At 41.2% G+C, this 14,498-nt stretch overlaps 2 protein-coding genes across 2 annotated transcripts in view; both read left to right on the forward strand.

Moving 5' to 3' along the window:
• Positions 1-1,364: 1,364 nt before the first annotated feature.
• Positions 1,365-14,498, forward strand: part of wdr91 (WD repeat domain 91) — a 142,080-nt gene continuing 128,946 nt past the window's right edge. The window contains exon 1 of the mRNA XM_056281348.1: positions 1,365-1,405. The gene's annotated coding sequence lies outside the window, so the exon portion shown is untranslated. The remainder of the gene's footprint in view (positions 1,406-14,498) is intronic.
• Positions 10,174-12,755, forward strand: LOC130113734 (uncharacterized). The gene is made up of 5 exons (XM_056281349.1): positions 10,174-10,350; positions 10,444-10,644; positions 10,749-11,108; positions 11,252-11,460; positions 11,742-12,755. Exons 4-5 carry the CDS (start codon positions 11,299-11,301, stop codon positions 12,432-12,434), a joined length of 855 nt encoding a protein of 284 aa, XP_056137324.1. The 5' UTR covers positions 10,174-10,350; positions 10,444-10,644; positions 10,749-11,108; positions 11,252-11,298; the 3' UTR covers positions 12,435-12,755.

The following is a 14,498-nucleotide window of genomic DNA, read 5'->3' on the forward strand; positions in this document are numbered from 1 at the left end:
TGATGTTCCTCACCTTATCCACAAAATCCATAGTGTTCTGAATGTGATGTTCATTATTGTCTACCAACGGGTTAAGAATAGATACCAGAAACTTAGAGATGGGGGCAAACATTCCTAAATCCTCTGTGACTAGTGCGCATGGCCATTGAAACTCTAGTTAATGGTCACGTCTATTTGCATATGAAGCTGATCGTTGGTTTATGCAACTCTATTGTTCATAAGGGTAGGGGTACCTGCAGTCAGTTTAATCTGAAAAGGTCACTTAGGTGAGTGATAAAATGTTTCTGTCAATGAACGTCGTATCCAGATGAACTGATTCAACTTTCGTTGATTTTCTTACCTGGATTATTGAGCAGGCAATCTAATGCATCATGCACGAGTGCATGATGCATTAGGATTAGACTGCCATAGATTCGCGCTACGGTAGCATTTTTTGACAAGGCAGCATAAATCGTCAGAACACCTGCCGCTGTCCACTCAGCTCCTCAGCTGAGATATACATCCAAATGCAGACAGCAGTATGGATTGCATGACAGAACCCTTACGCATCCCTCTCGGGTCATCCAGTGAGTTAGTGATTGACCACAATTTGCGATGCATAGCCAACGGCGGCAGACAGTGGCAGCGTCGTGTGTGTGTGTGTGTGGGGGGGGGGGCATTTATTTTGTATTATTTTTGAAATGTAACCCTGAAAAATAATCCCAGTTTTTAAAAATTGTATCGGTTATCTGATTGTCTGTTGTTTTGTATCCCGATTACGTAACGCCCGTTACTGTATTCCGTTACTCCACAAGCGTCATTGTAATGAACCAGAGACAGTATGCAGGGGTTATATTGAGGAGTGGAATAGATTGTTCACATCGCTGAGGGACACAATCTACAATAATGTCCCCCAGAGGTTCTCCTTGGAAATTCAGTCAGCAAAACATGGCTTATATGTTATCTTATCTTATAGTTATCTGAAGTATTAACTTTTTATTGTCTACCCTGCTTTGTTTTGACTTTATGCTATCTGATACAGTGCTTCTTGTTTTTTAACTGTGTTCCGTAAGGTGTCCTTGAGTACTCTGAAAGGCGCCCACAAATAAAATGTAATATTATTATTATTATTATCATTATCATTGTTGTTGTTGTTGTTGTTGTTGTTGTTGTTATGGCATCATGTGATGCACTTTTTAAGAGAAATGGGCCTAGTTGAGAGAATCTAATATTTAAAATTTTTTTTACTGCCTACCGATTGATATACACTCCAGTCTTATGGGTGGCGGTAATGCACCAAAAGTTGGTTTGCTAACCGCCAATTCATTAGAAGAAGCAGAGATGCGTATATCACATGGGCACCAGTCACATGATAGGCCGGAGGAAAAACGAGAACCGGAAGTCCGTCTTATCTTGCCGCTGTTCGGTAAGTTTATTTTTCTCAACATTCATTTACACGTTTTAATGCAGAAGCCGGCTTGATTATTTCTTTCACTGTATTTTGTGGTGGGAGGCTGAAACCTATTTTTGGTTGCCATGGATAGTTCATATATCGAGCGTTTGTTTCCAAGCAGGCAAAAATCAACCGTTTGTTTTCGTTAACCAACATTTTTTTTATCATCCACAAATAACTATATCACTGGAATAATTTGCATATTGAACAGTTTGAGTATTTCAACTGTATAAGCAGTTTAACTGTATAACTGTATAGCAAGATTTGGAATACGATACGGTCAGGCTGCTATAAAACATCTTACAAGTCCAGATATATTAAATCTATCCATTTCTTTAAGATATTACACTTTCAAAGCTGAAATAAAAATAAAATCTTACATCAAAAAGCTGAGGAGCACATATTTAAATGATCATAGCCAGTCCTTACCAGTCCTGCAGCTCTCAACAAATACACAAACTAGTAGTTGCACTGCTTTCGCGTCTTCGGAAATTATTCACACCATTTCAGAAGTCTAAGGTGCGTACGACGTGCTGTGTCCTCAAGTGGATTTGGTCAGAAAGAACTAGATGGACGCTGTAGTATAGTTCCTTTTCGTTTTTGTCTTATCCCCCTAGTAAAAAAAAGAAGCCAATTTTGCACTTCAGCAACAGAATTTAGAGAGGAGCCGGATTAATTATGGACTTGATTTTTCTTCGTTAGTGAGCCAATAAAAGTGCTGAATGTGAAACCAGAGAGTTATATGGGACAGGTGCATAGCCATCTGTCACCGTCAGTCTTCCACGGTTTCCACCATGACTTTTTTTCTTTTTCTTTTTTTTAAGTGGTTAGCGTTAATTTCTTTTGTTTTGGTGGACTTTGCATCATTTGGTGCATCACTTTACACCACTGGAAACACGTGCTTTTTTAAACGCGCAGAAACCGTTGGAGTCACAATTTATGACGGTCGCAGAGTTGGGTTACACTGCCAAGATGGTCCAGCGGTCGGGAGTAATGGGTAGCTGCAGGAGTAACGGGTCGCTGCAGGAGTAACGGGTCGCTGCAGGAGTAACGAGTCGCTGCAGGAGTAACGGGTCGCTGCAGGAGTAACGGGTCGCTGCAGGAGTAACGAGTCGCTGCAGGAGTAACGGGTAGCTGCAGGAGTAACGGGTAGCTGCAGGAGTAACGGGTAGCTGCAGGAGTAACGGGTCGCTGCAGGAGTAACGAGTCGCTGCAGGAGTAACGGGTCGCTGCAGACAAAGTGGCGCTGGAGCGTGGGCGCGTCCCAACCCTTAACGCTAACCTTAACCACTGGCCTACTTGTGTCGACACTACCTACACTTGGTAGCTTGTGTATTTTTGAAAAGCAAAACTGATCACTACTGTCATCAGACATAATATTGAGCAACGTATCAAGCCACATCAAATATTTATCGTTAGATAATGTTTCGCTTTGTATTTTAGCCTCTACTGCTTTCTGTGGCTACAGCACATTCTCACCCAAGTTTCCCCTTCTTCCTCTCCTCATCCTCTGTGCAGGGCCATTACTTTTGAATACTTGGCATCTGCAGGCAGTTGATTTATTATTATTACTATTTTTTTTGGAAGGTTCATGAATAATTAATGAGCAATAGTGGCTTATTTTTTTTCCAACCATTGTTCTGGCAAATTACAGCTTGTTCAACACGATGACAGCCTAACCGTAATCTAACCCTAATCACTATCTAACCTTAACCCAAAATGTAACGCTAAACCCACCCATGCTGATGTAGCTGGTTCGTTAATGTTTGGTGATTGGATGTTTTTTTAGTGTCAGCCATTCACGTTCATTAATTATTCATGTTACTTAGTGGCAAAAAACAAAAACAAAAAAAAAGCCACCAGCAGGAAAAATTAGGGGAGCAATTACAGAATGCTAATACGTTGAATGGCTGTTGGTCCAAAAATGTCAGTGTATCAAACAAGGCATGTTTTAATGGGAAAAAAATTCCTGATAACTACTTTAATGAGTAGTTATTCAACCTACTAACTCATGCAGCCTTCACACAGCCGTTATAGTCTCGCATAGTCAGACCTACGTATCGCCACACTTCATTTTAGCGGCGCTGGAGAAAGATCTTTCTGAACCCATTATGGTATTGGGGGGAAAACACTCTGGCTTGTTCGGATTTCTTTAAACAAATCACAATTGTCTCGGGCTGCGCTAAGCCCAGGATGCAGTGACAGTGCCCTTGCAAAATGTTTTTTTTGGGGGGGGGGGCTTGTTTTGCGGGAACATTTGCAAGTGGGGAGGCGAGACCTGGCATTAAAGTGGCTGAATCCCCACAAAAGAAAACGCCACATATAACGGTAAAAGATGTATGTCGACCAGAGGTGGTCAAAGTACATTGCTTGAGTCAAAGTATAGATACTCCTGGTCAAATATTACTCCTAGGGAAAGTTGTTCAGTCAAATTTTTATTTGAGTTAAAGTACCGGGGTACTTGCTTTTAAAGAGTATTCAAAAGTACATTTTCTTTTTAATGTCAACACATTGTTGTATTGTTGCCATAATGTATTTACAGAATCTAATGACTCTGAAACAACCTACTGAATGCACTGACTTGCTTGTAGAACATGTAGAATAAAAAGCTGTTAGATTATGCTACAAAGCTTATAGAAACACAGTTGAATCGACAAAAGGACAGCCATTGTCGTTTTAATTTTTTTATTTAACACAACAATAAAACAATTTAATAAAACCAGCCTACCTTAAAATCCCAGTTACACATCTCTAGCTTTATAACTGCCCAACAGCAATAAAGAGAGACTGACATGCCCTTTCTGAACACATTTTTTAACATGGAGATTTTGAATCATAACCGAAAATAGATTAAGTTTTACGCAGCACTCCATTTCCGCATTCGGGCCACCCTATGCTTTTCTTTTCCAGTGTAACGAGTAGCTACCTAGTTACCACAGTTCAGGGAACGTGTTTTCTTTGGTTGGCTTTTGGCAATGAAGTGATGGGAACAAACAAAGACGTTTTTTTCAAATTCAAAGCCTTCAGCCACATCCGTGATTCAAAATCTGCTGTTGGTTTTCTGTGGAAGGAAAACAATGGAATGCAGGGACATTTCTGTTTTGTGGCAGGTCGATGGGCAACACACTCTCTATCCAACCACTCATTCAGGTGTTTCTATGTACTAGTACAGCCAGGCACTGCACAATGTGTCCCTGAACCATTTTTTGATTTTCCAATGTCCATTTTTAATGTTTAATGTTGTTGAAGATATTGCAGATCTAGGCATGCATGTTTACATCCAGCTACAGATGTTTAGACTGGAAGAATTCCTGCTGCTGCTCAATGACAGTATCTTCTTTGGCTGTTACAGTGCAAGTTGATAGGGATCGTTTTCTTTTTCTCGCTTCTCTTCTCCTATTACGTTCTTGTAAACATTCAGCAGAACCAAGCCTGAACTTCTGATGCCCAAGTAATTGTGATGGAGCCCAATCAATGTCTTCTTTCATAAACAGAGCTGATGGTTTACCTGTAACATAGTAAAGAAATTAATAAAAAACATCTAATATGAGCAGCTTGCAATGATTAAGAGCAGTGTTATTTGAAAGCAGGAAATAAGGAGTGTGTATGTCTTGGGGAGGAAGACTCAGCAGAATTTCCCCCCGTGCCAATCAAAGGTAGCGGGAAGGTTGTACAGCTAGTACTTAGGTAACTAAAAATTAAATTTCAAGTTGACTTGCAAGGTTATGCAGAGTATGGGGAGGGTCCCTCCATCGCAAAGCCAGCTCACTCATAAAACCAAACAAAAAGGCCTAAAGTAAGATCATCAATCATGCAAGCTTACCAGTGACAAAATGGTCAGAACAGACCCCTGCATAGTCTAATTTTTCATCTGTAAGATCTTCCCGACTTATTCTCGATATCCATTTTCTTCTTCTTTCCTCTGACAACCTTCGAGTTTCATCTCTTTGATGGCTGATTATCTTTGGAAAGCGAAAGTAGGACTTGTTCCGCTCTCTGTCAGCTCGACTGGAACAACCAAAAACAGTGCAGAAATTAACCATTGTAAAATATCGAACCACGGTAGCTTTTCTGTAGCAATCAAATCTTGAAACACATCTGTCCACTGTGACTGTTTAGAAAACGTTTAGCATCATGCAGTGAGAGCAACACAGTATCCTATTGATTGGAGCCGTGTCCTCCAACATGGCGGATGTGTTGCCGTCATGTGCTATGTGACATAATATGAGACTAACCAATAATGATTGTATTAATTCACAACCAAACAAAACTTTCAGACAATGAAGTATTGGTTAATTTTGAGGTAACATCCACCCAATTTTCAAGTCCAAAAGAAGTGTACATCTACTGTCAATGCAAACAATTTTTTGTGGCTGACTTCTACTGTACTGTCCAGGTCTGTAGTGGTGACAGGTGAGAAAATTCTCAGTCTGGTCAAACTAGTCAAACTTGAATAAAGTTGTTGTTCAATTTCAGTAGAAGCTGGTTTTCAAAGTTGTGGGAATTAATTCTTCCCCTTCTTGGGCTGAAGATCAATAAAACTGCACTCTGTGCCTTTCACAGGCACAGAGGCCTGTGAAAGGCTAAAAACAACAATGTGTTGCTCTTATATTCTTTCACTGTGAAACGTTTTCTTAAACTTCAGTTCCTATATTAGCATTTTAGTTACGATATGGAGGAGAAACTGATTGCGGCTGTTGCTGGCTTTCTTGTCCTGTACGATGCATCCCTGTCCATTTACAGGGACGTTAATTAAAAAAAGATGCATGGAGGCAGATGTCCACCATTGTTTGGATGAGCCGTGAGGTTTAGTTGAGTGAATGGCAAATTTAAGAAGTTGTCAAATGGTGCTAGCTAAAATTCCTCATGAACAGTACATAGCCTATGTGAATGACTGTGAGCAGGACTTGAATCAGCTAAAATTAAACCGTTCGTATAAAAATCACCTCCGGTAGGGTTGTCTCCGTGCATGGATAGCGGCGATTGCGAACGCTACTTTGCAGTCCACGGTGAAACGGCGGTGTTTGAGCAAGATCACATTATTTATAAGAAAATAAATTCCCTCCAAAACATATTTTTCAGCAGGAATGCATTGGGGCGATATATTCTATTTTTTCATTTTTTGCCCCTTTTTCTCCCTAATTGTATTTGGCCAATTACCCCACACTTCCGAGCCGTCCCGGTCGCTGCTCCACCCCCTCTGCCGATCCGGGGAGGGCTGCAGAGTACCATATGTCTCCTCCAATATTTGCCAGCCTCTTCTTTTCACCTGACAGTGAGGAGTTTAACCAGGGGCATGTAGCGCATGGGAGGATCATGCTATCCCCCCCGCCCTGAACAGGAGAGACTTGATTTTCTCTGCAATTAGGTGGAAAAATATGTGCATATATCAGTATCGGCAATCGGCCAAAATGAGTTGGGAAAATATTGGCATATTGGATATCGGTAAAAATCCAATATCATGCGTCCCTAAATATAATCCAACAATGTGGTGTTTCGACATCTCAGTTCTGGAGATATCTGCAGTTGTATCATCCAAGAACTGTTTAATAAATTGACAATAGCCCTCACAGGCTGCGGATATTCTGTCTCAGGTATTAAGAGTGTATGGTAGCGGTCATGAGGCTGCAGACAATTACTCTATGCTGATACAAAGTCTTGGCTCTTAAAAGGGTGTTAAAAGAGACTTAAATTTGACTCTGAAGGATACGTGGGATAAAATCTGCTGAAATGCTAAAGCAATGTCAGGGGATCTTAGAGTCTGCCTTATTTTCTTTGCTACTGTCTTAAGGTTTCCACTGACTACGGTGGTTTCATCGTCTCAGGTGATTTTAATGTTCATGTTGACAATCAAACAGACCCTGATGCTAGAAACCTAATTAGCTTACTGGAGGCATTTGCTCTCACTGAACTGTTGATGGACCCACCCACAATAAGGGGAATACTCTGGACTTAGTCATATCAAAAGGCCTTAATATTACTGCACACTGTGTCATGGATGTTGCTATTTCAGATCACTGTTGTCAAAAAACATTTAATTGACTCAGATCACTGTTGTCAAAAAACATTTCATACACTTGAAATATTTAAGATCGTTCATCCATGGCATCACAAACTGAGGTTCTTGTGAACAACTTCAACTCAAAAGTATGAAATATGTTTGACAGCATTGCACCTGTTAAAACTAAAAACACAGAAAAACAAAAAAGCCCCCTGGAGAAATGGAGTGGTTGTTTGTCGCCGGGCAGAACGACAGTGGAGAAAGACTAAACTTCAGATTCACCATGAAATCTACAAGGATAGACTGAACAAGTGCAGCAAAGAAATTAAACAGGCCAGACAGTCTTTTTTCTCTAAAATCATGAATGAAAATATTAGGGCTGGACCCAAATATTCGGTCATCTGAGTATTCATCCGTTGGGTAGGTGTATTAGTTTTTTTTTTGTTTTTTGCTAAATGTAGGCTATGAATAAAGGTGAAGTGCAAAAATACATTTTGTCGGCACATTCTTGTACTATATTTATACTTTTTAAATTGCAGTGTTAAAATGTGGAACTATATACCGTTTCAGCTTTGGCGCGTGGCATCCCTCGCACGCACAGCAGTGACGTCACACTTCAGTTCACGTTGGCCGTTAAAGGGAAACCAACATGCCTGAAGAGCTCAGCTGTGCTGCTGTTATTATAAATGCGTTACCTTGTTCAGTTAATTACAGTTCATTTATGTGTCGTTCTTTACTGTGTCGATAATTGGTAAAAATAATAATTGTATTTCTGAGTGTTTTGTGATTTCTTTGTCGGAAGTATGTCAGGTATTACACCGTTAAGCCTACTGTTACGGCTATCTCATTAAAAATATTGTTGTTATAACAGAAGTATGGGTGATTTGTGTTTTTGTTTGACTTGTTAGGTTCAGGCTGTAATACGTTATGGATTTGGGCTGAAATCTGGAACTGGAGTTGGTCCCTGTGTGCACTGCACTGCGGCTGCCCACTACTCCTAGTGTACAGGATGGATTAAATGCAGAGGACAAAATTTGCGAGTACTGAAAAATGACAACTAAGAAATGATAAATGGATATAAATCTTATACATCTCAAATCTTAAATTTGTATGCTGTTTCTGCACTTCTGTGTCACAGTGCTTTACTGGGTGTTGTCTCGGATTTGGAGCCTATTATAATGAGCATTTATATAGGTCTATAATTTATCCATGATAAGAAAAATGTCAAGTTTTTATTATGTCACAAGTGTATAGATAGGACCTCGTTCAACCAAATCCCTTGGGATTACAAACATGCATCAAATACACCAAACCTTTTGGAAATGCTTTTTTTTTTATTAGCAAATAACAATACTGTTGGAAAACAATCCAGGGCTGTCCCTAAAGAATGGTATAGGGGCACAGCGCCACTATGACAACGCATCAGCACCACCTTGTGCCCCCCCCCGACCATTTTTGCCGCAAATGTGAATACGTAGAAAGTGGAAAGACACGAACATCCAAATAATCTCGGATGCTGAACTGAGTAAATATCATGTAAAGGAATAAAATTTGCAACACTGATTACTGCTCCCACGGTGTAAATTTATTAACATCACACAATAAAAGTGACGTATCAAGCGAGGCTCATCAGACAGCAACTGAATACGGAAAAACGGGATGTTTTCCCCGTTGATGGTATTGACACTGCTGATTGGATGAGATGCAGCTAGCTCCCTAATTTGTATATCTATCTGAGAATGCCGCAAAGACGTTATCAAAGATTGTCCTCAGCTAGCTAATTAGCGACTGACTGTAGGCTAACGGTACTCTCCATTATGTTGAGCAAAAGTAAATGAAGTGGTGGTCCCACAGGTCCAAAACAAAAAATGTTGTCAGGTTTTTTCCCCCATCGCTGGTTATACCTGCTGTGCCAGTGATGTTGCCAGTGGCAGAGCAGCCTGGCCCTGGAACCGAAGTCGAGGATACCACCGTCGGCGTCAACTAGCAGCAGCAGCAGCACTCGGGAGTTTGTCACACACAGTAAGACTGTGGAGGCTGACAAAGGAAAGAGGCTGTCAAAGTTCACAAGGTGAGTAATATTATCTAGCTAAATATTATAGGTAGACGGATATTATAGGCAGATTTGTTTCACAACGTTGAACGTTTCCCTATCACTAGGATGGTTTTGTGTCATTGGGAAAGGTTGACGTCCTTGAGAACGTTGGCTCCACTGTCTCAATGCAAGGGTGTAGTTCAATGAACAAAATTTCAGCGTCGAAACATTCTAACGAACTCGCGAATGGTAACTGTAACATTAACGTTAAACCAAACAAAATGTTCCTGCACCTAGATAGATTTGTGTGATGAATAAATGACAGTCAAATTTAATTAATTTGTCAGCTAGTGGGATAACATTAGATAGAAATACCTTATTGTCAAGCCCTGCATTTTATTTATAGTTCTATCTTGGACAAAATTAGTGGACTTCCCTAGGTTCAATAGGATGTCTTTTACTGTATTGGGTTTTTCTATAGCCCTGGTTAGTTTACTTTTTTTTTTCCATGTCAGATATAATTTTTTTTCAACATTTCCAATATTTTCAATTGAAACTATATATTTTTATTTTATTTATAGCTCTAACAAGCACAGGTTTGGTTGGGATCCAGCATGGAAACAGGAGTTCCCATGGCTGTTGGAGACCAGTGACGAGTCCAGCAATGTGGTGGGGATGCTCAGTAGGGTATGCAAATCCCACCAATAAAAGCAGCGTTATGGGGAGCATTGCTGGTCAAAGGATCCCATCTACACTCTCAGGAGGGATGTCATCTGTTCCCACCATATGAAATCAGAGCAGCACAAGAAAGATTTGTGCAAAGAAATGCAGCGGCTGGCATCTGAAGGGGATGATGGAGTCGAGAAAGGCTTCCAATTACAAGTGAGGCTTAAAAAGTATTGGTTTCTCTGATGAGACATAACACATTCTTGTTTTGTCTATTAATTAATTTATTATGCATCTTCTACCTCTCAGGTGTCACTGTAGCATGATGCCATAAAAAAGGCCATGGAGACCCTCTACTGGCTGGCAAAGGAGGAAGTGGCCCACACCACTAAATTCTCCTCATTCCTGGACTTTGCAAAGGACCACCTTGGTTGTGAGGTTCTAGCCCACCTACAGCAGGGTGGGAATGCAAGTTACAGGAGTAGGAGGATCCTGCAAGAGATGCTACAGGTATAATGTCAAAAAGATAGTTAAAATAACTTACATTTACATTAGATTTTATATTAATAGTTGATTTAAATAGAAATCACAACATTAAAGATGTGTTCTATTAGGTTTTGGCTCATCAGATCCAATTGGACCATGAGGCAGAGATGACAGCATCGCAGTTCGTGGGGCTTGTGAGATGAGACAACAGACATCACCACCACTAAGGAGTTGGTGCTCCTCACAAGGTGTGTCTTTACCTTTTTTTAACATGGGGAACAGCAAGGGCTCTTACAGATACATCTCTGTTCAGGCTGGTTGACTCCAATGGCCAGGCCAAAAGCACCTTTGCCAAGGTAATCCCACTGCAAGATGGCACTGCGGACACAATTGTTGCAGCTCTGAAGACCTGGCTCCAGGAGAAGAATATCTCCATCTAGAACGCGATGGGCTTCAGCAGTGATGGAGCTGCAGTGATGACTCGTAACGTAATTAAAATTAATATATATATTACAAAAAATATTGTTTTACTCATAGTGTTGACCAGGAATGTTTTTTTTGTTGTTGTTTAATTATGGTTGTTTTGAAACAAAAAATGCCACAAAACATTAATTTCTGTTGTACTGCTTAGGGCGCTAGAATGGAGTGGTGGTGCTCCTGCAGAAGGAAAACGCTCTCATGACGGCAATCTACTGCATATGCCACCGACTGGCACTGGCTGTGGGGCAGGCAGGGGAGAGGGTTCCATTCATAAAGAACCACTTCAAGCCAAATCTGGGTGAACTCTTCAGGTTCTTGGCCTATTCGGCCTGCCGGATGGCCAGACTCCACCAAATACAGGTTTGTTTCTTTTTTACGCATTATTAATTTTATAGGGATAAATACAGTGGCTGTCTCGCTACTTTGTTTTGTTTATTTGCTGAGATAAATTTTCTGCATTTTACTGAATTAAAAGTGGTAAATAATGTGATTACAAAGGACAAATACTGTTCTTTTGCCCCTTCAATTAACACATATTTTGATATTTTATGTTAAATTATATTACATGTCCAAGATTCCAGCATGATTCTGAATCTAATTAGATATTGGACTGCAAGAAAATTAATGTTTTTCTCTTTCAGGAACTTATGGATTTGGCCCAGAATACCCTAAAGGAAGCGAAAGATACCTGGTGGCTGAGTCATGACAAGGCATGCAAGTCACTCTATAGGAACCTCCCTGCGGTGCACATGACTCTCAACAATGAGAACAAGAACAGTGCCACTGCCACTGGTCTCCTCATCTGGCTGTATAAATACAACACCCTGGCCACTCTCTACCTGCTCTGTGATCTGCTGCCACACCTGTCTTCGCTGAGCAGGTGCTTTCAACAGGAGGAGATCAACCTCCAGCAGATTGACAGAAATGTGAAGGCCAAGATGGCAGTGGTTCGTTCAATGAGAGAGGGCATGCGACCTGGGAGCAGGCTGCCCAAGCTCCAGGAAGACCTGGCTGCTGGTGGACGCTTGGCGGATTTTCAACTGCCCGGTCATGACCCAGAGTGGCAGGGGAAAGTGAGGGAGCCATTTGTCGATCAGCTCCTTCACAACCTGGAGGAGCGCTTCCAGTCCACCGAGCTCCTGTCCTCATTCTCCATCCTTGACCCTAAACAGTTGCCAGAAACTATGCCAGACCATTATGGCATGGAGGAAGTTCAGTGGCTCACTGATCATTTTGGTGCTGGAGAGGGAGTAGTGGCTCCTGATGCTGCCTGTGATGAGTGGTTGGGTCTGCAGGAGTATCTGAACCAGAACCACTACTTGTCACAGGAGTAGCTGGTCACTCTCCTCCTCAGTGATGGCACTATGAGGGAGCTGTACTCAAGCCTGTGCACATTGGCTGCAGTGCTGAGTGTCATTCCAGTTAGCACAGCTGACTGTGAGCATGCCTTCAGTGCACTAAAGAGGGTTAAAACCAGGCTGCGCAGCAGCATGACCACAGCCACACTTAACGCTCTGCTGACCATAACAAGGCTGCCAGCTTAGAAACAGACACATCATTGTCTAATATGTGATTGCTCTGTTCTCTGTGTGTGTGTGTATGTGTGTGTGTGTGTGTGTGTGCACGCACACGCGTGTTTTCGTGTTCTAACAACTATTTCAGCACTACTTAAATAAATACTTTATTTGAAACTTACCCTTGTGTTTGCTTTTTTATTGAAATTATGTTTGCTTTTTATTGAAATTATGTTTTTAAGTTGCAGAAAATTACAGCAAATGGCTTTCTTTATTGCAATTTTTTTTGCCTCCCGGACGGGGGGCACAGCCCCCCTCCGGATCACTCCCTACTCGTGACTCAGCACCATCTTGTTTGAAAATCCTGGGGACACCCCTGCAGTCCTTAACAATTAATGCCTTTAATTAAATCGAAAGACAAGTGTTGCACCGCTTTGCCGTCCATCTCGGCTGAGAACAATGTCTGGCTGAGTCCTTCCCAAGTCATGCCCACCCACCGCCACTGCCGAAGCTCTGAATATTTGCTGTTGATTACGACTGAAGTTCTGTAGCCCAAAAAAATGGGATTTGGGACAACAGCCCTAGAAAATATTAACAATAGTAAAGTGCTTTTCTCTACTGTTGATCAACTTATTAATCCACTATCTCCAACCCCATCAGAAAGGCTGTCCACTGAAAACTGTGAGCAATTTGCTACATTCTTCAGTAACAAAATTATTGCCATCAGACAGAACATTAGTGGCTCAAGATCCAGCAATGAACCTACTACCCTACAGTTTTCCAGAAACATCACTGGTGTCATGTCTCACTTTTACCCTCTAGACCAGGCGTTGGCAATCTTATCCAGAAAGGGACAGTGTGGGTGCAGGTTTTTGTTCCAACCAAGCAGATACACACCTGATCCCACTAATCAACCAGTAGAGTCATTGCTGAGGAACTTAATTAGGGGACGCAGGTGTGTAATTACTTGGTTGGAACAAAAACCTTCACCCACACCGGCTCTTTCTGGATAAGATTGCATACCCTTGCTCTAGACCTTAAAAAACTAGACAATATTGTTGGGCAGCTCAGGTCCTCCACCTGCTGCTTGGATCCTCTCCCTATCACCTTTTTTATAACTTTTAATTGCTTAGCACCTGAGGTATTAGAAACTATTAACTGCTCTCTTCAGGCAGGTATATTTCATGCAGCACTAAAAACAGATGTCATTAACCCTCTTCTGAAGAAGTGCGACCTTGATGCGACAGTTATTGCCAACTATAGGCCCATCTCCAATTTACCATTCCTCAGCAAAATACTTGGAAAATTGTTTATTCTCAGCTTAATAACTATTTAACATCATGCAACCTTCTAGCCATTCATCAATTAGGTTTTTGACCTCACCATAGCACCAAAACAGCACTTATTAAAGTTGTGAACGATCTGCATATGAACACAAATTTTAATAAATTATCTGTTCTTGTGCTCCTGAATCTTGGTGCCGCCTTCAAGCCTGTTGACTATGATATTTTACTAGCGAGATTAGAAAAATGGGTTGGCCTGGTTCTGAGCTGATTTAGAACCTTCCTACAAGACGGGCAGTTCTTTGTGTCCATTGGAGACTTTGCCTTGGACAAATTGGGTATTACTTGTGGAGTACCCCAAGGGTCGATGCTTGGATCATTACTATTTAATCTCTATATGCTCCCACTTCTACGTTATACAGAAACACAAAATAAATTACCATAATTAAGCAATGATTCACAACTGTGCATATCCCTATCTCCTGATGACCTAGAGAAATTCCCTAGCTCAGTGTATTGACAGTATTAATTTATGGATATCAGAGAACTTCACCTTCACAGAACTTGCACCTCAGTATGTAAAAGACATGCTAATTAGATA

Source organism: Lampris incognitus, chromosome 6, assembly GCF_029633865.1.
Source record: "Lampris incognitus isolate fLamInc1 chromosome 6, fLamInc1.hap2, whole genome shotgun sequence".
In the NCBI taxonomy this organism is placed as follows: domain Eukaryota; kingdom Metazoa; phylum Chordata; class Actinopteri; order Lampriformes; family Lampridae; genus Lampris; species Lampris incognitus.